Here is a 25,761-nt window from a genome sequence, read left to right as displayed (position 1 = left end):
TAAATAGTATAATGCTCCACTATGAGATAATACTTCGCTATATAATACTCCGACACAAAGTGATACATAATAAGTAGTATAATGCTCCACTATGAGATAATACCCAGACAAAGTTACATGTAATAAATAGTATAATAATCAACTATATAATACTCCAACACAAAGTGACATGAAATAAATAGTATAATACTCCACTATATAATACTACTGACACAAAGTGACAAGTAATAAATAGTATAATGCTCCACTATGAGATAATACTTCGCTATATAAAACTCCGACACAAAGTGACATGTAATAAATAGTATAATAATCCGCTATATATTGCTATGTGATACATATAAGCAAGCATAATAAATAACATGATACTCTGCTATACGGCTCCACTACAACAATTTCTTTCTATTAGAACACAAGTATAAATACTGAATAAGCGATGATCCCCTGTAGAAGAACTAGGTATACAGAATATATACCGGGAAGGATCAGGCAGGAGGTCCCAAAATAAGAACTGAATCTGGAGCAAATACCGGGGGTCATTGTATTCAAAGCCAGGTATACAGAGCACATGCCGGGGGTCCCTGTGTAAGGACAGAGTTTACAGCATATACTGAGGGTCCTTATATTCCAACCTATGTATATAGAGCATATGCTGGGGTCCCTGTATACAGAAATATGGATAAAGAAAATACACCGGGGTCCTTCTATAAGGACTAAGTCCAGAGACTACACCGGGAGTCCCTGTATACAGAACTATGTATATAGAGGTTATAAAGGGGGTCCTTCTATAAGGATTAAGTCTAGCACATACACCGGGGGTCCTTCTGTAAGGAATGAGTCTTGAGACTATACCGGGGGGTTCCTGTATCCAGAACTATGTATATAGAGGTTATAAAGGGGGTCCTTCTATAAGGATTAAGTCTAGCACATACACCGGGGGTCCTTCTGTAAGGAATGAGTCTTGAGAATATACCGGGGGGTTCCTGTATTCAGAACTATGTATATAGAGGTTATAACGAGGGTCCTTCTATAAGGACTAAGTCTAGAGCATACACCGGGGGTCCTTCTATAAGGACTAACCCTAGAGAATACACAGGGGGTCCCTGTATACAGAACTATGTATATAGAGGTTATAACGAGGGTCCTTCTATAAGGACTAAGTCTAGAGCATACACTGGGGGTCCCTGTATACAGAACTATGTATATAGAGGTTATAACGAGGGTCCTTCTATAAGGACTAAGTCTAGAGCATACACTGGCTGGAGGTCCCTGTATACAGAACTATGTATATAGAGGTTATAATGGGGGTCCTTCTATAAGGACTAAGTCTAGAGCATACACCGGGGGTCCTTCTATAAGGACTAAGTCTAGAGAATACACTGGAGGTCTCTGTATACAGAACTATGGATATAGAGCATACACCGGGGGTCCTTCTATAAGGACTAAGTCTAGAGAATACACCAGGGGTCCCCGTATACAGGAGTATACAGCATACACCGGGGTGTCCTTCTATAAGGACTAAGTCTAGAGAATACACCAGGGGTCCCCGTATACAGCAGTATACAGCATACACCGGGGTGTCCTTCTATAAGGACTAAGTCTAGAGCATACACCGGGGGTCCTTCTGTAAGGAATGAGTCTTGAGAATATACCGGGGGGTTCCTGTATTCAGAACTATGTATATAGAGGTTATAACGAGGGTCCTTCTATAAGGACTAAGTCTAGAGCATACACCGGGGTGTACTTCTATAAGGACTAACCCTAGAGAATACACAGGGGGTCCCTGTATACAGCATACACCGGGGTGTCCTTCTATAAGGACTAAGTGTAGAGAATACACCAGGGGTCCCCGTATACAAGAGTATACAGCATACACCGGGGGTCCTTCTATAAGGACTAAGTCTAGAGAATATACCAGGGGTCCCCGTATACAGGAGTACAGAGCATATACCGGGGTGTCCTTCTATAAGAACTAAGTCTAGAGGATACACCGGGGGTCCCTGTATACAGAACTATGGATAAGGAGCAAACACCGGGGGTCCCAGTATACGCAGCATACCAGGGGCCATACACAGCAGTCAGACGGTCCGTACGAGGACCGGTACTGGACACGGTGGTCCTGCCGCGGCGGCACAACTGGTAAGTGTACAATAAGAGTGCACTCACCTCTCAAACTCGGGCGGTCCGTCGGGCTCGGTGAGCATGCTGAGCCCCGCACAGCGTCCCTTTGTCACAGATGCCACCTCTGGTTGCTTGAAGGGAACCTGTCAAATGAGTCCAGAGTGGAGTGAGACGATCTGCGCCTCTCTCCCGAGCCCCGACACTCTCCTCTTCCACGGGCACTCTCTCTCCCCGTCACAGACACTCTCTTTCTCTCTCTGTGACTCTCACACCACTAGAAGTGCTTGACCAGATTCTTAAAGGGCCAGCGGCAGTGCAGGGAGCGCCCCCTCTCAGTCAGTGATCCCCGCAGTCCCTGCACAATGATCCTCATCCCTGGGACAGGAGCAGCGCTCTCACAAGGACACAGCACAGGGACCCTCTCACAAGGATCTGCCACCTTCCGAGCTGCTGCCCCCTCCCACCCCCCATGTTACTCTGGAGAGAGAGCGCAACAATCACACATTGTTCCCAGGGAAGAAAAGCAAGTGTGACAGATTGAAATCTAGCAGAGGCCCCTCTGAGGGACACTGCACTCTGAATGTCTCTCAGCTGTCTCTCAGCTCTCGCCCTCCCCTCCCAGCACTGTCTCTAGCTTTCAGTGCCCTGCATTCTCTGCTGTCCCTTTTCCTCTCCACTCTCTCCTTATCTGTCTCTTTACATCTGCACTTTTTGCCCTCTCTCACCTCATTTGCTGTCTCTTTTCCTCTGTACTTTTTTGCACTCTCTCCTTACCGGTCTCATTTCCGCTGCGCTTTTTGCACTCTCTTCCTTATCTGTTCTCTCTTTTCATCTGCACTCTCCCCTTATGTCTTTTTTCCTCTGCACTTTTTGCACTCTCTTCCTTATCTGCTGTCTTTTCCTCTGCACTTTTTGCACTCTCTTCCTTATCTGCTGTCTCTTTTCCTCTTCACTTTTTGCACTTTCTAAACTTATCTGCTGTCTCTTTTCCTCTGCACTTTTTGCACTCTTCCTTATCTGCTGTCTCATTTCCTCTGCACTTTTTGTACTCTCTTTCTTATCTGCTGTCTCTTTTCCTCTGCACTTTTTGCACTCTCTTCCTTATCTACTGTCTCTTTTCCTCTTCACTTTTTGCACTCTCTTCCTTATCTGCTGTCTCTTTTCCTCTGCACTTTTTGCACTCTCTTCCTTATCTGCTGTCTCTTTTCCTCTGCACTTTTTGCACTCTCTTCCTTATCTGCTGTCTCTTTTCCTCTGCACTTTTTGCACTCTCTTCCTTATCTACTGTCTCTTTTCCTCTTCACTGTTTGCACTCTCTTCCTTATCTGCTGTCTCATTTCCTCTGCACTTTTTGCACTCTCTTCCTTATCTGCTGTCTCTTTTCCTCTGCACTTTTTGCACTCTCTTCCTTATCTACTGTCTCTTTTCCTCTTCACTTTTTGCACTCTCTTCCTTATCTGCTGTCTCTTTTCCTCTGCACTTTTTGCACTCTCTTCCTTATCTGCTGTCTCTTTTCCTCTTCACTTTTTGCACTCTCTTCCTTATCAGCTGTCTCTTTTCCTCTTCACTTTTTGCACTCTCTTCCTTATCTGCTGTCTTTTCCTCTTCACTTTTTGCACTCTCTTCCTTATCTGCTGTCTCTTTTCCTCTTCACTTTTTGCACTCTCTTCCTTATCTGCTGTCTCTTTTCCTCTGCACTTTTTGCACTCTTCCTTATCTGCTGTCTCTTTTCCTCTGCACTTTTTGCACTCTCTTCCTTATCTGCTGTCTCTTTTCCTCTGCACTTTTTGCACTCTCTTCCTTATCTGCTGTCTCTTTTTCTCCGCATATTTTACATTCTATCCTTTTGCTCTTTCACCCTCTTCCCTCTCTGCTTTCATTTGTGAACATTCAGTTTCTTAGCTGTCTCTCCAGCTCCTGTGCCGTCTCTCGGGGTGCCTCTCACCTATGGGGGACACTCTTTTCCATGCATTGCTCACTCTATCACTTGTAATGTTTCCAGCACCTGGTGGTGACTGTCTATTCCTCTTGTAAAAATTGTCTCTCCTCCCTGGTCACTCTTCCATGTGTCTGTAGTGACTGTCTCTTCTTCCACAGGTGTTTGTCTCTCACATGCACTTGCAAATATATCTCCTGTCCGTGGTCACAGTCTCTCCTGAACCTCTCTGGTCATTCACTGTCTCTCTAGCTGTCTTTCGGTCACTCACTCTCTCTGGATGTTTCTCTGGCTGTGTCTCGGTCACTCATTCTCTGGCTGTCTCTTGGTCACCAGCTGTCTCTCTGGGTGTCTCTTTGGCTGTCTCTCGGTCACTCGCTGTCTCTTTCGGTCACACTCTCTCTCTGGCTGTCTCTCGGTCACTCACTGTCTCTGGCTGTCTCTCTCGATCACTCTCTTTCTGGCTGTCTCTCTCTCTCTCGCTGTCTCTCTCGGTCACACTCTCTCTGGCTGTCTCTCTCGATCACTCTCTTTCTGGCTGTCTCTCTCGGTCACTCTCTCTCTCTGGCTGTCTCTCTCGGTCACTCTCTCTCTCTGGCTGTCTCTCTCGGTCACTCTCTCTCTCTGGCTGTCTCTCTCGGTCACTCTCTCTCTCTGGGTGTCTGTCACGGTCACTCTCTCTCTCTGGCTGTCTCTCTCGGTCACTCTCTCTCTCTGGCTCTCTCTCTCTCTGGCTGTCTGTCACGGTCACTCTCTCTCTCTGGCTGTCTGTCACGGTCACTCTCTCTCTCTGGCTGTCTCTCTCGGTCACTCTCTCTCTCTGGCTGTCTCTCTCGGTCACTCTCTCTCTCTGGCTGTCTCTCTCGGTCACTCTCTCTGGCTGTCTCTCTCGGTCACTCTCTCTCTCTGGCTGTCTCTCTCGGTCACTCTCTCTCTCTGGCTGTCTCTCTCGGTCACTCTCTCTCTCTGGCTGTCTCTCTCTCTGGCTGTCTCTCTCGGTCACTCTCTCTCTCTGGCTGTCTCTCTCGGTCACTCTCTCTCTCTGGCTGTCTCTCTCTCTGGCTGTCTCTCTCGGTCACTCTCTCTCTCTGGCTGTCTCTCTCGGTCACTCTCTCTCTCTGGCTGTCTCTCTCGGTCACTCTCTCTCTGGCTGTCTCTCTCTCTGGCTGTCTCTCTCGGTCACTCTCTCTCTCTGGCTGTCTCTCTCGGTCACTCTCTCTCTCTGGCTGTCTCTCTCGGTCACTCTCTCTGGGGGTCTGTCACGGTCACTCTCTCTCTTGGTCACTCTCTCTCTCTGGCTGTCTCTCTCGGTCACTCTCTCTCTCTGGCTGTCTCTCTCGGTCACTCTCTCTCTCTGGCTGTCTCTCTCGGTCACTCTCTCTCTCTGGCTGTCTCTCTCTCTGGCTGTCTCTCTCGGTCACTCTCTCTCTCTGGCTGTCTCTCTCGGTCACTCTCTCTCTCTGGCTGTCTCTCTCGGTCACTCTCTCTCTCTGGCTGTCTCTCTCTCTGGCTGTCTCTCTCGGTCACTCTCTCTCTCTGGCTGTCTCTCTCGGTCACTCTCTCTGGGGGTCTGTCACGGTCACTCTCTCTCTTGGTCACTCTCTCTCTCTGGCTGTCTCTCTCGGTCACTCTCTCTCTCTGGCTGTCTCTCTCGGTCACTCTCTCTCTCTGGCTGTCTCTCTCGGTCACTCTCTCTCTCGGTCACACTCTCTCTCTCTGGCTGTCTCTCTCGGTCACTCTCTCTCTCTGGCTGTCTCTCTCGGTCACTCACTGTCTCTCTGGCTCCGGGGTAGGAAGTTTCTGTGCTGCTGCAGTCTCCGGTGCCGGCTCCACATGGCGGCTCCGCGCCCCCCGCCCCGGTCCCGGGGTCTCCGGCTCCTGTCAGGTAACACTGGACGGTGACATGAGAGTGACAGGCGGGGGCGCGCACGGGGAGCAGGAGCGGGGGCGCGCACGGGCTCCGGCCGGCAGTAAACACGAGCACAGGGTCCCCCGTCCACTCCTCCAGGGGGGCGGCCACAGCTCCGGGGAGGAGACTGACCCCTGCCGGCCGGCGGCGGAGATCCTGGACTGAATCCCCAAGCGGAGAGGAGACGACCCCCGGAGCGGAGAGGACCCTCACAGGAGAGGGTGACAGACCCCCGCAGAAGAGAGGACTCTCATAGGAGAGGGTGATTCCCCCCGGCCCCTCACAGGAGAGGGTGGCGGACCCCAGCCCCTCACAGGAGAGGGTGACGGACCCCCGCAGCAGAGAGGACTCTCATAGGAGAGGGTGACTTCCCCCCCCCCCCCGGCCCCTCAAGGGAGAGGGTGACGGCCCCCGGCCCCTCACAGGGGAGAGGGTGACGGCCCCCCGGCCCCTCACAGGGGAGAGGGTGACGGCCCCCCGGCCCCTCACAGGGGAGAGGGCGACGGCCCCCCGGCCCCTCACAGGGGAGAGGGCGACGGCCCCCCGGCCCCTCACAGGGGAGAGGGCGACGGCCCCCCGGCCCCTCACAGGGGAGAGGGCGACGGCCCCTCGCAGGGGAGAGGGCAACGGCCCCAGGGTGATGGCCCCTCACAGGGGAGAGGGCGACGGCCCCCCGGCCCCTCACAGGGGAGAGGGCAACGGCCCCAGGGTGACGGCCCCTCACAGGAGAGAGGGACGGACCCCGGACCCTCACGGGAGAGGGTGACATGCCCCCGGCCCCTCACGGGAGAGGGTGTCGGCCCCTGGGCCCCTCACGGGAGAGGGTGTCGGCTCACGGGAGAGGGTGACGGCCCCCGGGCCCCTCACGGGAGAGGGTGACGGCCCCCGGGCCCCTCACGGGAGAGGGTGACGGCCCCCGGGCCCCTCACGGGAGAGGGTGGCGGACCCCAGCCCCTCACAGGAGAGGGTGGCGGACCCCAGCCCCTCACAGGAGAGGGTAACGGACCCCCGCAGCAGAGAGGACTCTCATAGGAGAGGGTGACTTCCCCCCCCCCCCCCCGGCCCCTCACGGGAGAGGGTGATGGCCCCTCACAGGGGAGAGGGCGACGGCCCCCCGGCCCCTCACAGGGGAGAGGGCGACGGCCCCCCGGCCCCTCACAGGGGAGAGGGCGACGGCCCCCCGGCCCCTCACAGGGGAGAGGGCGACGGCCCCCCGGCCCCTCACAGGGGAGAGGGCGACGGCCCCCCGGCCCCTCACGGGAGAGGGTGTCGGCTCACGGGAGAGGGTGACGGCCCCCGGGCCCCTCACGGGAGAGGGTGACGGCCCCCGGGCCCCTCACGGGAGAGGGTGACGGCCCCCGGGCCCCTCACTGGAGAGGGTGACGGCCCCCCGGCCCCTCACTGGAGAGGGTGACGGTCCCTCACTGGAGAGGGTGATGGACCCCCACAGCGGAGAGGACTCTCACAGGAGAGGGTGACCTCCCCCCGGCCCCTCACGGGAGAGGGTGACGGCCCCTCACGGGAGAGGGTGACGGCCCCCCGGAACCCCTCACGGGAGAGGGTGACGGCCCCCCGGAACCCCTCACGGGAGAGGGTGACGGCCCCCCGGGAACCCCTCACGGGAGAGGGTGACGGCCCCCCGGGAACCCCTCACGGGAGAGGGTGACGGCCCCCCGGAACCCCTCACGGGAGAGGGTGTCGGCTCACGGGAGAGGGTGACGGCCCCCCGGCCCCTCACTGGAGAGGGTGACGGACCCCCACAGCGGAGAGGACTCTCACAGGAGAGGGTGACTTCCCCCCGGCCCCACACGGTAGAGGGTGACGGCCCCTCACGGGAGAGGGTGACGGCCCCCCGGAACCCCTCACGGGAGAGAGTGACAGCCCCCCGGCCCCTCACGGGAGAGGGTGACGGCCCCTCACTGGAGAGGGTGACGGCCCCTCACTGGAGAGGGTGACGGCCCCTCACTGGAGAGGGTGACGGCCCCTCACTGGAGAGGGTGACTGCCCCCCGGCCCCTCACTGGAGAGGGTGACTGCCCCCCGGCCCCTCACTGGGGAGAGGGTGACAGTCCTCCGGCCCCTCACGGGAGAGGGTGACGGCCCCTCACAGGGGAGGGTGACGGCCCCTCACAGGATAGGGTGACGGCCCCCGGCCCCTCAGAAAAGAGGGTGACGGGACCCCTGGCCCCTCAGACGAGAAGGTGACGGGACCCCCAGGCCCCTCACTGGGGAGGGTGACGGACCCCCAGGCCCCTCACTGGGGAAGGGTGACGGACCCCCAGGCCCCTCACTGGGGAAGGGTGACGGACCCCCAGGCCCCTCACTGGGGAAGGGTGACGGACCCCCAGGCCCCTCACTGGGGAGGGTGATGGACCCCCTCAGACGAGAAGGTGACGGGACCCCTGGCCTCTCAGAGGAGAGGGTGACGGGCCCCCTGAGACAAGAAGCTGACGGGACCCCCGGCCTCTCAGAGGAGATGGTGACGGGCCTCCTGAGACGAGAAGGTGACGAGCCTTCCGCCCCCAAGACGAGAAGGTGACGGACCCCCCGCCCCCCTGAGACGAGAAGGTGACTTGCCCCCCTGAGACGAGAAGGTGACTTGCCCCCCGGCACCCTCATACGAGAAGGTGACGGGCCCCCTCATACGAGAAGAAGGTGACGGGACCCCCGGCCCCCTCAGACGAGAGGGTGATGGGCCCCCTCAGACGAGAAGGTGACGGGCCCCCTCATACGAGAAGGTGACGGGCCCCCCGGCCCCCTCAGACGAGAAGGTGACGGGCCCCCCGGCCCCCTCAGACGAGAGGGTGACGGGCCCCCCGGCCCCCTCAGACGAGAGGGTGACGGGCCCCCCGGCCCCCTCAGACGAGAGGGTGACGGGCCCCCCGGCCCCCTCAGACGAGAGGGTGACGGGCCCCCTCAGACGAGAGGGTGACGGACCCCTGGCTCCTCAGACGAGAGGGTGACGGACCCCTGGCTCCTCAGACGAGAGGGTGACGGACCCCTGGCTCCTCAGACGAGACGGTGACGGACCCCCGGCCTCTCAAACGAGAGGGTGACGGACCGCCAGCCCTCACATGGGGTTGATATGTACAGTGTGCAATGATTGGATCCTCTGATGGGCTGGGAATCTTTAACATTATGTTCTGTTCAGGACTGGACTCTTCTACATTGTGTCTTGTGAGAGGTTTTGTGTTACATTTTATCTTGTGGAAAGCGCCATGTAATGCTGATACGTCCATACAGCGTCCATATAATACTGCCATACAGTGCATAAATAATAACTATTAAATTTAGTATTTAAATATTACTGCTCTATGGTGCATAAATAAAATAACATCAAAATAATATTACACATAATGCTGAAATAATACCTCCATACAATGTCCTAATAATACCTCCATACAATGTCCTAATAATACATCCTTACAGTGTCCTATTAATACCGCCATACAATGTCCTAATAATACCTCCATACAGTGTCCTAATACCTCTATACAATATCCTAATAATACCTCCATACAATATCCTAATAATATCGCCATAGTGTCCTAATAATACCGCCATACAGTGTCATAATACCGTCATACAATGCACTAATAATACCGCCATGCAATGTCCTAATAATACCGCCATACAATGTCCTAATACCTCCATACAATGTCCTAATAATACTGCCTTGCAATGTCCTAATAATACTGCCATACAGTGTCCTAATAATACTGCCATACAGTGTCCTAATAATACCTCCATACTTTGTCCTAATAATACCACCATACAGTGTCCTGATAATAATACCTCTATACAATGTCCTAATAATAGCACCATACAGTGATCTAATAATGCAGCCATACAATACCTAAATAATAGCTCCATATAGTACTCAAATAATACCGTTCCATATTGCTTAAATTAAATCCTCCGTGCGGCATCACAGTAATAATCCCATGCAATGCTGAAATAATACCTCATACCGTATTCAAATAATACTGCTATACGATGCCGTCATACACTATTGCAGCCCGGTATAGTTTTCTCTCCCGTGTTTCCGAGAAAGCATAGTCTGAAGAACCGTTCTCACCAGGTGATTGATAGTCTGGTCTCACCTATTCCCTCTGGGAAGGGTCGGTCAGGGGCGGCTCTGGGAAGGGTCGGTCAGGGGCGGCACTGGGAAGGGTCTGTCAGGGTCTGCTCTGGGAAGGGGCGGCTCTGGGAAGGGTCAGTGAGGGGCGGCTCTGGGAAAGGTCGGTCAGGGGCGGCACTGGGAAGGGTCGGTCAGGGTCTGCTCTGGGAAGGGTAGGTCAGGGGCGGCTCTGGGAAGGGGCGGTCAGGGACGGCTCTGGGAAGGGTAAGTCAGGGGTGGCTCTGGGAAGGGTAGGTCAGGGGCGGCTCTGGGAAGGGTAGGTCAGGGGCGGCTCTGGGAAGGGTCGGTCAGGGGCGGCACTGGGAAGGGTCGGTCAGGGGCGGCTCTGGGAAGGGTCGGTCAGGGGCGGCTCTGGGAAGGGTCTGTGAGGGGCGGCACTGGGAAGGGTCTGTGAGGGGCGGCACTGGGAAGGGTCGGTGAGGGGCGGCACTGGGAAGGGTCGGTGAGGGGCGGCACTGGGAAGGGTCGGTGAGGGGCGGCACTGGGAAGGGTCGGTGAGGGGCGGCACTGGGAAGGGTCGGTGAGGGGCGGCACTGGGAAGGGTCGGTGAGGGGCGGCTCTGGGAAGGGTCGGTCAGGGGCGGCTCTGGGAAGGGTCGGTCAGGGGCGGCACTGGGAAGGGTCTGTCAGGGTCTGCTCTGGGAAGGGTCGGTGAGGGGCGGCTCTGGGAAGGGTCGGTGAGGGGCGGCTCTGGGAAAGGTCGGTCAGGGGCGGCACTGGGAAAGGTCGGTCAGGGGCGGCACTGGGAAGGGTCGGTCAGGGGCGGCTCTGGGAAGGGTCGGTCAGGGGCGGCTCTGGGAAGGGTAGGTCAGGGGCGGCTCTGGAAAGGGTAGGTCAGGGGCGGCTCTGGGAAGGGTAGGTCAGGGGCGGCTCTGGGAAGGGTAGGTCAGGGGCGGCTCTGGGAAGGGTCGGTCAGGGGCGGCTCTGGGAAGGGTCGGTCAGGGGCGGCACTGGGAAGGGTCGGTCAGGGGCGGCACTGGGAAGGGTCGGTCAGGGGCGGCACTGGGAAGGGTCGGTCAGGGGCGGCACTGGGAAGGGTCGGTCAGGGGCGGCACTGGGAAGGGGCTTCTCTGGGAAGGGTCGGTGAGGGGCGGCACAGGGAAGGGTCTGTGAGGGGCGGCACTGGGAAGGGTCGGTGAGGGGCGGCACTGGGAAGGGTCGGTGAGGGGCGGCACTGGGAAGGGTCGGTCAGGGGCGGCTCTGGGAAGGGTCGGTCAGGGGCGGCACTGGGAAGGGTCTGTCAGGGTCTGCTCTGGGAAGGGGCGGCTCTGGGAAGGGTCGGTGAGGGGCGGCTCTGGGAAGGGTCGGTGAGGGGCGGCACTGGGAAGGGTCAGTCAGGGTCTGCTCTCAGAAGGGTAGGTCAGGGGCGGAACTGGGAAGGGTCTGTCAGGGTCTGCTCTGGGAAGGGGCGGCTCTGGGAAGGGTCGGTGAGGGGCGGCTCTGGGAAGGGTCGGTCAGGGGCTGCACTGGGAAGGGTCAGTCAGGGTCTGCTCTCGGAAGGGTAGGTCAGGGGCGGTCAGGGACGGCTCTGGGAAGGGTAGGTCAGGGGCGGCTCTGGGAAGGGTAGGTCAGGGGCGGCTCTGGGAAGGGGCGGCTCTGGGAAGGGTCGGTCAGGGGCGGCACTGGGAAGGGTCGGTCAGGGGCGGCACTGGGAAGGGTCGGTCAGGGGCGGCTCTGGGAAGGGTCGGTCAGGGGCGGCACTGGGAAGGGTCGGTGAGGGGCGGCACAGGGAAGGGTCTGTGAGGGGCGGCACTGGGAAGGGTCTGTGAGGGGCGGCACTGGGAAGGGTCGGTGAGGGGCGGCACTGGGAAGGGTCGGTGAGGGGCGGCACTGGGAAGGGTCGGTGAGGGGCGGCACTGGGAAGGGTCGGTGAGGGGCGGCTCTGGGAAGGGTCGGTCAGGGGCGGCACTGGGAAGGGTCTGTCAGGGTCTGCTCTGGGAAGGGGCGGCTCTGGGAAGGGTCGGTGAGGGGCGGCTCTGGGAAAGGTCGGTCAGGGGCGGCACTGGGAAGGGTCGGTCAGGGTCTGCTCTGGGAAGGGTCGGTCAGGGGCGGCTCTGGGAAGGGACGGCTCTGGGAAGGGTAGATCAGGGGCGGCTCTGGGAAGGGTAGGTCAGGGGCGGCTCTGGGAAGGGTAGGTCAGGGGCGGCTCTGGGAAGGGTAGGTCAGGGGCGGCTCTGGGAAGGGTCGGTCAGGGGCGGCACTGGGAAGGGTCGGTCAGGGGCGGCACTGGGAAGGGTCGGTCAGGGGCGGCACTGGGAAAGGTCGGTTAGGGGCGGCTCTGGGAAGGGTCGGTGAGGGGCGGCACTGGGAAGGGTCGGTGAGGGGCGGCTCTGGGAAGGGTAGGTCAGGGGCGGCTCTGGGAAGGGGCGGTGAGGGGCGGCACTGGGAGGGGTCGGTCAGGGGCGGCACTGGGAAGGGGGCGGCACTGGGAAGGGTCGGTCAGGGGCGGCACTGGGAGGGGTCGGTCAGGATAATATCTAACGTATGGCGGTATTATTTGGAAACTTTGTAGAGTTAATAATTAAGTACTGTATGGCAGTATTATATGTATGCACGTATCAGCATTACATGGCGCTTTCCACAGCATAACCTATAACACAAAACCTCTCACAAGACACAATGTAGCAGAGTCCAGTCCTGTGCAGAACAGAATACACTCCAATCACTACACACTGTATATATGACCCTGAAGACCCCGGAGCTTACACTCCAATCACTACACACTGTATATATGACCCTGAAGACCCCAGAGTTTACACTCCAATCACTACACTGTATATATGACTCTGAAGACCCCATAGCTTACTCTCCAATCACTACACACTGTATATATGACCCTGAAGACCCCGGAGCTTACACTCCAATCACTACACTGTATATATGACCCTGAAGACCCCGGAGCTTACACTCCAATCACTACACTGTATATATGACCCTGAAGACCCCATAGCTTACTCTCCAATCACTACACACTGTATATATGACCCTGAAGACCCCGGAGCTTACACTCCAATCACTACACTGTATATATGACCCTGAAGACCCCGGAGCTTACACTCCAATCACTACACTGTATATATGACCCTGAAGACCCCATAGCTTACTCTCCAATCACTACACACTGTATATATGACCCTGAAGACCCCGGAGCTTACACTCCAATCACTACACTGTATATATGACCCTGAAGACCCCGGAGCTTACACTCCAATCACTACACACTGTATATATGACCCTGAAGGGCTGCATTATATACGGGGCTCCATTATATACGGGGCACCATTATATACGGGGCTCCATTATATACGGGGCTCCATTATATACAGGGCTCCATTATATACGGGGCTCCATTATATACAGGGCTGCATTATATACAGGTACAGAGCTCCATTATATACAGGTACTGGGCTGCATTATATACAGGGCTGCATTATATACGGGGCTCCATTATATACGGGGCTACATTATATACAGGACTGCATTATATACAGGGCTGCATTATATATGGGGCTCTAATATATTCAGGCCTCCATTATATACAGGGCTCCATTATATACGGGGCTCCATTATATATGGGGCTGCATTATATACAGGTACAGGGCTCCATTATATACGGGGCTACATTATATACAGGGCTGCATTATATACAGGGCTGCATTATATACGGGGCTGCATTATATACAGGGCTGCATTATATACAGGTACAGAGCTCCATTATATACAGGTACAGGGCTGCATTATATAGGGGGCTACATTATATACGGGGCTCTAATATATTCAGGCCTCCATTATATATGGGGCTACATTATATACGGGGCTCTAATATATTCAGGCCTCCATTATATACGGGGCTCCATTATATACGGGGCTGCATTATATACGGGGTTGCATTATATACGGGGCTGCATTATATACAGGGCTGCATTATATACGGGGTTGCATTATATACGGGCTGCATTGTATACGGGGCTGCATTATATATGGGGCTGCATTATATACGGGGCTGCATTATATACGGGGCTACATTATATACTGGGCTGCATTATATACGGGGCTACATTATATACGGGGTTGCATTATATACGGGGCTGCATTATATACAGGGCTGCATTATATACGGGGTTGCATTATATACGGGCTGCATTGTATACGGGGCTGCATTATATACGGGGCTGCATTATATACGGGGCTGCATTATATACGGGGCTACATTATATACTGGGCTGCATTATATACGGGGCTACATTATATACGGGGCTGCATTATATACGGGCTGCATTATATACGGGGCTACATTATATACGGGGCTGCATTATATACAGGTACATGGCTGCATTATATACGGGGCTACATTATATACAGGTACAGGGCTGCATTATATACGGGGCTACATTATATACGGGGCTACATTATATACGGGACTGCATTATATACGGGGCTCCATTTTATACGGGGCTACATTATATACGGGGCTACATTATATACGGGGCTCTAATATGTTCAGGCCTCCATTATATACGGGGCTGCATTATATATGGGGCTGCATTATATATGGGGCTCCATTATATACGGGGCTGCATTATATATGGGGCTCCATTATATACGGGGCTGCATTATATACGGGGCTGCCTTATATACGGGGCTGCATTATATATGGGGCTGCATTATATATGGGGCTGCATTATATATGGGGCTCCATTATATACGGGGCTCCATTATATACGGGGCTCCATTATATACAGGGCTGCATTATATCCGGGGCTCCATTGTATACGGGGCTGCATTATATACAGGGCTCCATTATATACGGGGCTGCATTATATACGGGGCTCCATTATATACGGGACTGCATTATATACGGGGCTGCATTATATATGGGCTGCATTACATACAGGGCTCCATTATGTACGGGGCTCCATTATATACGGGGCTCCATTATATACGGGGCTCCATTATATACGGGGCTCCATTATATACGGGGCTCCATTATATACAGGGCTACATTATATACGGGGCTACATTATATACAGGGCTTCATTATATACGGGGCTCCATTATATACAGGGCTGCATTATATACGGGTACAGAGCTCCATTATATACGGGACTACATTATATACGGGGCTCTAATATATTCAGGCCTCCATTATATACGGGGCACCATTATATACGGGGCTCCATTATATACAGGGCTGCATTATATACAGGTACAGAGCTCCATTATATACAGGTACTGGGCTCCATTATATACGGGGCTCCATTATATACGGGGCTCCATTATATACGGGGCTCCATTATATACAGGGCTGCATTATATACGGGGCTCTAATATATTCAGGCCTCCATTATATACAGGCCTCCATTATATACAGGCCTCCATTATATATGGGGCTCCATTATATACGGGGCTCCATTATATACGGGGCTGCATTATATACAGGTACCGAGCTCCATTATATACAGGTACAGGGCTCCATTATATACGGGGCTGCATTATATACGGGGCTACATTATATACAGGGCTGCATTATATACGGGGCAGCATTATATACAGGGCTGCATTATATACAGGTACAGAGCTCCATTATATACAGGTACAGGGCTGCATTATATACGGGGCTACATTATATACGGGGCTCTAATATATTCAGGCCTCCATTATATATGGGGCTCCATTATATACGGGGCTCTAATATATTCAGGCCTCCATTATATACGGGGCTGCATTATATATGGGGCTCCATTATATACGGGGCTGCATTATATACGGGGTTGCATTATATACGGGGCTGCATTATATACAGGGCTGCATTATATACAGGGTTGCATTATATACGGGCTGCATTGTATACGGGGCTGCATTATATACGGGGCTGCATTATATACGGGGCTGCATTATATACTGGGCTGCATTATATACGGGGCTGCATTATATACGGGGCTACATTATATATGGGGCTGCATTATATACGGGCTGCATTATATACGGGGCTCCATTATATACGGGGCAGCATTATATACAGGGCTGCATTATATACAGGTACAGAGCTCCATTATATACAGGTACAGGGCTGCATTATATACGGGGCTACATTATATACGGGGCTCTAATATATTCAGGCCTCCATTATATATGGGGCTCCATTATATACGGGGCTCTAATATATTCAGGCCTCCATTATATACGGGGCTGCATTATATATGGGGCTCCATTATATACGGGGCTGCATTATATACGGGGTTGCATTATATACGGGGCTGCATTTTATACAGGGCTGCATTATATACGGGGTTGCATTATATACGGGCTGCATTGTATACGGGGCTGCATTATATACGGGGCTACATTATATACGGGCTGCATTATATACGGGGCTCCATTATATACGGGGCTGCATTATATACAGGGCTGCATTATATACGGGGCTCCATTATATACGGGGCTCCATTATATACGGGGCTGCATTATATACAGGGCTGCATTATATACGGGGCTGCATTATATACGGGGCTGCATTATATACGGGGCTTCATTATATACGGGGCTCCATTATATACAGGGCTGCATTATATACAGGTACAGAGCTCCATTATATACGGGGCTCCATTATATACGAGGCTGCATTATATACAGGGCTCCATTATATACGGGGCTGCATTATATACGGGGCTGCATTCTATACGGGCCTGCATTATATACGGGGCTGCATTATATATGGGCTGCATTACATACGGGGCTCCATTACATACGGGGCTCCATTACATACGGGGCTCCATTACATACGGGGCTACATTATATACGGGGCTCCATTATATACAGGGCTGCATTATATACAGGTACAGAGCTCCATTATATACGGGACTACATTATATACGGGGCTCTAATATATTCAGGCCTCCATTATATACGGGGCTCCATTATATACGGGGCTCCATTATATACAGGGCTGCATTATATACAGGTACAGAGCTCCATTATATACAGGTACTGTGCTGCATTATATACGGGGCTACATTATATACAGGGCTGCATTATATACGGGGCTCTAATATATTCAGGCCTCCATTATATACAGGGCTCCATTATATACGGGGCTCCATTATATACAGGCCTCCATTATATACGGGGCTCCATTATATACGGGGCTGCATTATATACAGGTACCGAGCTCCATTATATACAGGTACAGGGCTCCATTATATACGGGGCTGCATTATATACGGGGCTGCATTATATACGGGGCAGCATTATATACAGGGCTGCATTATATACGGGGCTCTAATATATTCAGGCCTCCATCATATATGGGGCTCCATTATATACGGGGCTCTAATATATTCAGGCCTCCATTATATACGGGGCTGCATTATATATGGGGCTCCATTATATACAGGGCTCCATTATATACGGGGCTGCATTATATACGGGGTTGCATTATATACGGGGCTGCATTATATACAGGGCTGCATTATATACGGGGTTGCATTATATACGGGCTGCATTATATACGGGCTGCATTGTATACGGGGCTGCATTATATATGGGGCTGCATTATATACGGGGCTGCATTATATACGGGGCTGCATTATATACGGGGCTGCATTATATACGGGGCTCCATTATATACGGGGCTGCATTATATACAGGGCTGCATTATATACGGGGCTGCATTATATACAGGCACAGGGCTGCATTATATACGGGGCTACATTATATACGGGGCTGCATTATATACGGGGCTGCATTATATACAGGTACAGGGCTGCATTATATACGGGGCTACATTATATACGGTGCTCCATTATATACAGGTACAGGGCTGCATTATATACGGGGCTACATTATATACGGGGCTACATTATATACGGGGCTCCATTTTATACGGGGCTCCATTTTATACTGGGCTACATTATATACGGGGCTCCATTATATACAGGGCTGCATTATATACGAGGCTGCATTATATACAGGGCTCCATTATATACGGGGCTGCATTATATACGGGGCTGCATTCTATACGGGCCTGCATTATATACGGGGCTGCATTATATATGGGCTGCATTACATACGGGGCTCCATTACATACGGGGCTCCATTACATACGGGGCTCCATTATATACGGGGCTCCATTATATACGGGGCTGCATTATATACGGGGCTGCATTATATACGGGGCTCCATCATATGCGGGACTACATTATATACGGGGCTCCATTATATACGGGGCTCCATTATATACGGGGCTGCATTATATACGGGGCTCCATTATATGTGGGACTACATTATATACGGGGCTCCATTATATACGGGGCTCCATTATATGCGGGGCTCCATTATATACGGGGCTCCATTATATACGGGGCTGCATTATATATGGGGCTCCAGTATATACGGGGCTCCATTATATACGGGGCTCCATTATATACGGGGCTCCATTATATGCGGTACTACATTATATACGGGGCTCCATTATATACAGGGCTCCATTATATACGGGGCTCCATTATATACAGGGCTGCATTATATACAGGTACAGAGCTCCATTATATACGGGGCTACATTATATACGGGGCTACATTATATACGGGGCTGCATTATATACGGGGCTGCATTATATACAGGTACAGGGCTGCATTATATACGGGGCTACATTATATACGGTGCTCCATTATATACAGGTACAGGGCTGCATTATATACGGGGCTACATTATATACGGGGCTACATTATATACGGGGCTCCATTTTATACGGGGCTCCATTTTATACGGGGCTACATTATATACGGGGCTCCATTATATACAGGGCTGCATTATATACAGGGCTCCATTATATACGGGGCTCCATTATATACGGGGCTGCATTATATATAGGGCTGCATTATATACGGGGCTGCATTATATACAGGGCTGCATTATATATGGGGCTCCATTATATACGGGGCTGCATTATATATAGGGCTGCATTATATATGGGGCTCCATTATATACGGGGCTGCATTATATACGGGGCTGCATTATATACGGGGCTGCATTATATACGGGGCTCCATTATATACGGGGCTGCATTATATACGGGGCTGCATTATATACGGGGCTGCATTATATACGGCGCTGCATTATATACGGGGCTCCATTATATACGGGGCTGCATTATATACGGGGCTGCATTATATACGGGGCTCCATTATATACGGGGCTGCATTATATACGGGGCTCCATTATATACGAGGCTGCATTATATATAGGGCTCCATTATATACGGGGCTGCATTATATACGGGGCTGCATTCTATACGGGGCTGCATTCTATACGGGCCTGCATTATATACGGGGCTGCATTACATACGGGGCTCCATTACATACGGGGCTCCATTACATACGGGGCTCCATTACATACGGGGCTCCATTATATACGGGGCTGCATTATATACGGGGCTGCATTATATACGGGGCTCCATCATATGCGGGACTACATTATATACGGGGCTCCATTATATACGGGGCTGCATTATATACGGGGCTCCATTATATGTGGGACTCCATTATATACGGGGCTCCATTATATACGGGGCTCCATTATATACGGGGCTCCATTATATACGGGGCTCCATTATATGTGGGGCTCCATTATATGCGGGGCTCCATTATATACGGGGCTGCATTATATATGGGGCTCCAGTATATACGGGGCTTCATTATATACGGGGCTCCATTATATACGGGGCTCCATTATATGCGGTACTACATTATATACGGGGCTCCATTATATACAGGGCTCCATTATATACGGGGCTCCATTATATACAGGGCTGCATTATATACAGGTACAGAGCTCCATTATATACGGGGCTGCATTATATACGGGGCTCCATTATATACAGGGCTGCATTATATACGGGGCTGCATTATATACGGGCTGCATTATATACAGGCCTCCATTATATACGGGGCTGCATTATATACAGGCCTCCATTATATACGGGCTGCATTATATACAGGGCTGCATTATATACGGGGCTCCATTATATACGGGCTGCATTATATACAGGGCTGCATTATATACGGGGCTGCATTATATACGGGGCTGCATTATATACAGGGCTGCATTATATACAGGGCTCCATTATATACAGGGCTCCATTATATACGGGCTGCATTATATACAGGCCTCCATTATATACGGGGCTGCATTATATACAGGGCTGCATTATATACGGGGCTCCATTATATACGGGGCTCCATTATATACGGGGCTCCATTATATACGGGTTTGCATTATATACGGGGCTGCATTATATACGGGGCTGCATTATATACAGGCCTCCATTATATACGGGGCTGCATTATATACAGGGCTCCATTATATACGGGCTCCATTATATACGGGGCTCCATTATGTACGGGGCTCCATTATATACGGGGCTGCATTATATACAGGGCTCCATTATATACGGGGCTCCATTATATACGGGGCTCCATTATATACGGGGCTGCATTATATACGGGGCTGCATTATATACAGGGCTCCATTATATACGGCCTCCATTATATACGGGGCTCCATTATATACTGGGCTGCATTATATACAGGCCTCCATTATATACGGGCTGCATTATATACGGGGCTCCATTATATACGGGCTGCATTATATACAGGGCTGCATTATATACAGGCCTCCATTATATACGGGGCTACATTATATACAGGGCTGCATTATATACAGGCCTCCATTATATACGGGGCTCCATTATATACGGGGCTGCATTATATACAGGCCTCCATTATATATGGGGCTCCATTATATACGGGGCTGCATTATATACAGGCCTCCATTATATACGGGGCTCCATTATATACGGGGCTCCATTATATACGGGCTGCATTATATACAGGGCTGCATTATATACGGGGCTCCATTATATACGGGCTGCATTATATACAGGGCTGCATTATATACGGGGCTGCATTATATACGGGGCTGCATTATATACAGGGCTGCATTATATACAGGGCTCCATTATATACAGGGCTCCATTATATACGGGCTGCATTATATACAGGCCTCCATTATATACGGGGCTGCATTATATACGGGGCTGCATTATATACAGGCCTCCATTATATACGGGGCTGCATTATATACAGGGCTCCATTATATACGGGCTCCATTATATACCGGGCTCCATTATATACGGGTTTGCATTATATACGGGGCTCCATTATATACGGGGCTGCATTATATACAGGGCTCCATTATATACGGGGCTCCATTATATACGGGGCTCCATTATATACGGGGCTGCATTATATACGGGGCTGCATTATATACGGGGCTGCATTATATACGGGGCTGCATTATATACAGGGCTCCATTATATACGGCCTCCATTATATACGGGGCTCCATTATATACTGGGCTGCATTATATACAGGCCTCCATTATATACGGGCTGCATTATATACGGGGCTCCATTATATACGGGCTGCATTATATACAGGGCTGCATTATATACAGGCCTCCATTATATACGGGGCTACATTATATACAGGGCTGCATTATATACAGGCCTCCATTATATACGGGGCTCCATTATATACGGGGCTGCATTATATACAGGCCTCCATTATATATGGGGCTCCATTATATACGGGGCTGCATTATATACAGGGCTGCATTATATACAGGCCTCCATTATATACGGGGCTCCATTATATACGGGGCTGCATTATATACAGGCCTCCATTATATATGGGGCTCCATTATATACGGGGCTGCATTATATACAGGGCTGCATTATATACAGGCCTCCATTATATACGGGGCTCCATTATATACGGGGCTGCATTATATACAGGCCTCCATTATATACGGGGCTACATTATATACAGGGCTGCATTATATACAGGCCTCCATTATATACGGGGCTCCATTATATACGGGGCTGCATTATATACAGGCCTCCATTATATATGGGGCTCCATTATATACGGGGCTGCATTATATACAGGCCTCCATTATATACGGGGCTCCATTATATACGGGGCTGCATTATATACAGGCCTCCATTATATACGGGGCTACATTATATACAGGGCTGCATTATATACAGGCCTCCATTATATACGGGGCTCCATTATATACGGGGCTGCATTATATACAGGCCTCCATTATATATGGGGCTCCATTATATACGGGGCTGCATTATATACAGGCCTCCATTATATACGGGGCTCCATTATATACGGGGCTGCATTATATACAGGCCTCCATTATATACGGGGCTCCATTATATACGGGGCTGCATTATATATAGGCCTCCATTATATACGGGGCTCCATTATATACGGGGCTGCATTATATACGGGGCTGCATTATATGCGGTTTACTTAAAGGCAGAGCGTTTTATGTCGCAGACCAGGTGAAAAAACAGACAAACATCTGAGCAGTGCATTGTGCAGGAAGGGGCGAGTGCTGCGGGCGAGGGGGGCGCCGTGTCAGTCTAAGTGCTGTGATTTATAGGGCTATTAGGATCTTACTGATGGTTATTATATTCTGTGTACTGCGCTGCGGTACATGTGCCGCTATTTAGAGCGTGAGGAGTAAGGCTCATACCCTGCCAGGACCTGTCATCTCTATAGTCACCCCACTACCTATCTGAGCCCCAGCGCCCGCCCGGCATGCAGACTCCTCACCTTCATATAGAAATCTAGGGGGTTTTATAGAAAGTCCTGGGGTAGTCTGAAATCTTCCCCAGCTCCTCATCGGCTCAGGCTACAACTCTGTTCCTCTATGCTTTACACTGCAGCTCTACTTTATTGGATCACAGCACTAATCAGGGAAGCTCAGAGTCTCTGTATACTCCTTCTGCTACACTGCAGGCTCAAGATGCTTTACACTGCAGCACTGGGCGAGGTCTCTGTGTGCTGTCACCTATAGTGCGGAGGCCATGCTGGCACATATCACGGGGGGTGGCTGCTGGTCCCCAGAGCTGACGCTCCCCATGTCATTTCTTCCTCTCTGGTTACATTGTTGCAGTTGTCAGATGAGCAGCACAAACCTCTCCTGTGTCCTGACGTTACAATGTATCAGTCTGGAGTGACGCTGTCTGATCTAGACACATCACATCCAGGTGTTTTATCTCACAGCTCTGATAAAACGAATTCATAGGAAATGAAAATCATAATCATCGAATATTATTATCTACAGGATCTCACGTTGGGAAGGTACCTACACCATGAAGGCGTCCTGCTCCGTCCTCACACCGTTGTGTGTTTCGCACCAGTTTATCTCCATCGTCTGCTTTACTTCTGTTTGTCTTTTTGACTTTGTGTCATTTTGGTTTTGATACAATGATGAGAATATTCCGCTTTTCCTTTTTCATTTTATACACAAATGTTTAACAATCGGCTCCAGAAAGCGATGTGTGAACTGCTGCCTTGTAATTATCCAAGATTACTTGATGTCAGGACTCTTTTATCTGCTCCTTCGATGGCTTTTCTATTTACATCACGTTTGTGACACTGGAGTTATAGCAGGACTAAAGAGGACCTGTCAGCAGTATCACCAGGTCGGCAGCATGACCAGGGCGGCAGCATCACCAGATCGGCAGTGTCACCCGGTCGGCAGCGTCACCAGGTCGGCAGCATGACCAGGTCGGCAGCTTGACCAGGTCGGCAGCTTGACCAGGTCGGCAGCTTGACCAGGGCGGCAGCATGACCAGGTCGGCAGCATGACCAGGGCGGCAGCATCACCAGATCGGCAGTGTCACCCGGTCGGCAGCGTCACCAGGTCGGCAGCATGACCAGATCGGCAGCTTGACCAGGTCGGCAGCTTGACCAGGTCGGCAGCTTGACCAGGTCGGCAGCTTGACCAGGGCGGCAGCATGACCAGGTCGGCAGCATCATCAGGTCGGCAGAGTCACCAGGTCAGCAGCGTCACCAGGTGCTTCAGCGTCACCAGGTGCTTCAGCGTCACCAGGGCAGCAGCGTCACCAGGTCGGCAGCGTCACCAGGGCAGCAGCGTCATCAGGTCTGCAGCGTCACCAGGTCGGCAGCGTCACCAGGTGCTTCAGCGTCACCAGGTCGGCAGCGTCACCAGGGCAGCAGCGTCATCAGGTCGGCAGCGTCACCAGGGTGGCAGCGTCACCAGGTCGGCAGCGTCACCAGGTGCTTCAGCGTCACCAGGTCGGCAGCGTCACCAGGGCAGCAGCGTCATCAGGTCGGCAGCGTCACCAGGTCGGCAGCGTCACCAGGGCGGCAGCGTCACCAGGTCGGCAGAGTCACCAGGTCGGCAGCGTCACCAGGTCGGCAGCGTCACCAGGGCGGCAGCGTCACCAGGTCGGCAGCGTCACCAGGTCGGCAGCGTCACCAGGGCGGCAGCGTCACCAGGTCGGCAGCGTCACCAGGTCGGCAGCGTCACCAGGGCGGCAGCGTCATCAGGTCGGCAGCGTCACCAGGGCGGCAGAGTCACCCGGTCGGCAGCGTCACCCAGTCGGCAGCGTCTCCTGATCGGCAGAGTCACCCGGTCGGCAGCGGGCAGTTTTTGCTCTTATTTTATTCCCGTTTCTCCCCTGTGCATTCACGCCTCTAAAGATATCAGACTTTTTACTTTTATGGTCTTTAAGGGGCGCTGCTCTCAGTTTAATTATGCAGAGCAGTGAAAAGTCACGCCCCAGAGGATCCTGGGAGCACTAACAAAAGACGTAATACAGAAGCCGACATCGCTGAACCGTGTGACGGATTTAAAAAAGAAAAGCGCAGAATACACAGAGGAGCAGCGGGATTACATTAAGAGCGAAAACTGGACACTGTGACCTGGTGCCACATCCGAAACGCGCTGTTTAAGTCTTGATGCTGTAATTTTATTGTCACTGGATCTGTTTAAACTGAATAAAGCCGTGAGGTTTTCCCGTTTTGCTGTTTCTTTCTTCATCAAACTTCCCGGAGTTGGTGAATCTTCTGCTTTGTGTCTGTTTCTGGACACTTTGTACCAAACCTCCCTGTGTGAGAAGTATCACTTGGGGATCTGGTGTTCAGTCTCTGGGGGTGAACAGGATTGTTTCCATTTCCTGACAGCAAGCAGAGATCTTGAACATGGTGGACATTGAAAAGACTAAGTCCATTGCTGCATCCTGACGGCTCCATGTGACGATGCGGCTTCAGTTACACAATGTCGCTTGTTTGGAGCCGCGGTGATAATTCTGCGCATCCGTGTTTCCTTCCATTATGTTTCCTTCCACCGTGTTTTCTTCCACCATGTTTCCTTCCATCGTGCTTCCTTCCATCGTGCTTCCTTCCATCGTGCTTCCTTCCATCGTGCTTCCTTCCATCGTGCTTCCTTCCACCGTGCTTCCTTCCATCATGCTTCCTTCCACCATGTTTCCTTCCATCGTGCTTCCTTCCACTGTGCTTTCTTCCATCGTGCTTCCTTCCACCATGTTTCCTTCCATCGTGCTTCCTTCCATCGTGCTTCCTTCCATCGTGCTTCCTTCCACCGTGCTTCCTTCCGTGTTTCCTTCCACCGTGATTCCTTCCACCGTGCTTCCATCCACCGTGCTTCCTTCCACCGTGTTTCCTTCCACCGTGCTTCCTTCCACCTTGCTTCCTTCCACCGTGCTTCCTTCCACCGTGCTTCCTTCCACCGTGCTTCCTTCCACC

At 52.0% G+C, this 25,761-nt stretch overlaps 2 protein-coding genes across 2 annotated transcripts in view; one reads left to right on the top strand and one right to left on the bottom strand.

Annotated features, from left to right (window-relative positions):
• SOX5 (SRY-box transcription factor 5) overlaps positions 1-5,956 on the bottom strand; it is a 581,616-nt gene extending 575,660 nt beyond the window's left edge. The window contains exons 1-2 of the mRNA XM_073650528.1: positions 5,829-5,956; positions 2,167-2,264 (exon numbers count right to left, since the gene is read on the bottom strand). Of these exons, the coding sequence (XP_073506629.1) occupies positions 2,167-2,204 (38 nt within the window). The 5' untranslated portion in view covers positions 2,205-2,264; positions 5,829-5,956. The remainder of the gene's footprint in view (positions 1-2,166; positions 2,265-5,828) is intronic.
• LOC141164875 (uncharacterized) lies at positions 5,828-24,914 on the top strand. Its single transcript, XM_073650529.1, has 2 exons — positions 5,828-5,942; positions 23,312-24,914. The coding sequence occupies exon 2, from the start codon at positions 23,988-23,990 to the stop codon at positions 24,762-24,764; it is 777 nt and encodes a 258-aa protein (XP_073506630.1). The 5' UTR covers positions 5,828-5,942; positions 23,312-23,987; the 3' UTR covers positions 24,765-24,914.
• Positions 24,915-25,761: the final 847 nt, after the last annotated feature.

Source organism: Phyllobates terribilis, unplaced genomic scaffold, assembly GCF_046119375.1.
Source record: "Phyllobates terribilis strain yellow unplaced genomic scaffold, ASM4611937v1 Scaffold_10__3_contigs__length_209671492, whole genome shotgun sequence".
Taxonomy (NCBI): Eukaryota; Metazoa; Chordata; class Amphibia; order Anura; family Dendrobatidae; genus Phyllobates; species Phyllobates terribilis.
The sequence above is the reverse complement of the archived record's forward strand: the minus strand, read 5'-3'. Positions and strand labels throughout refer to the sequence as shown.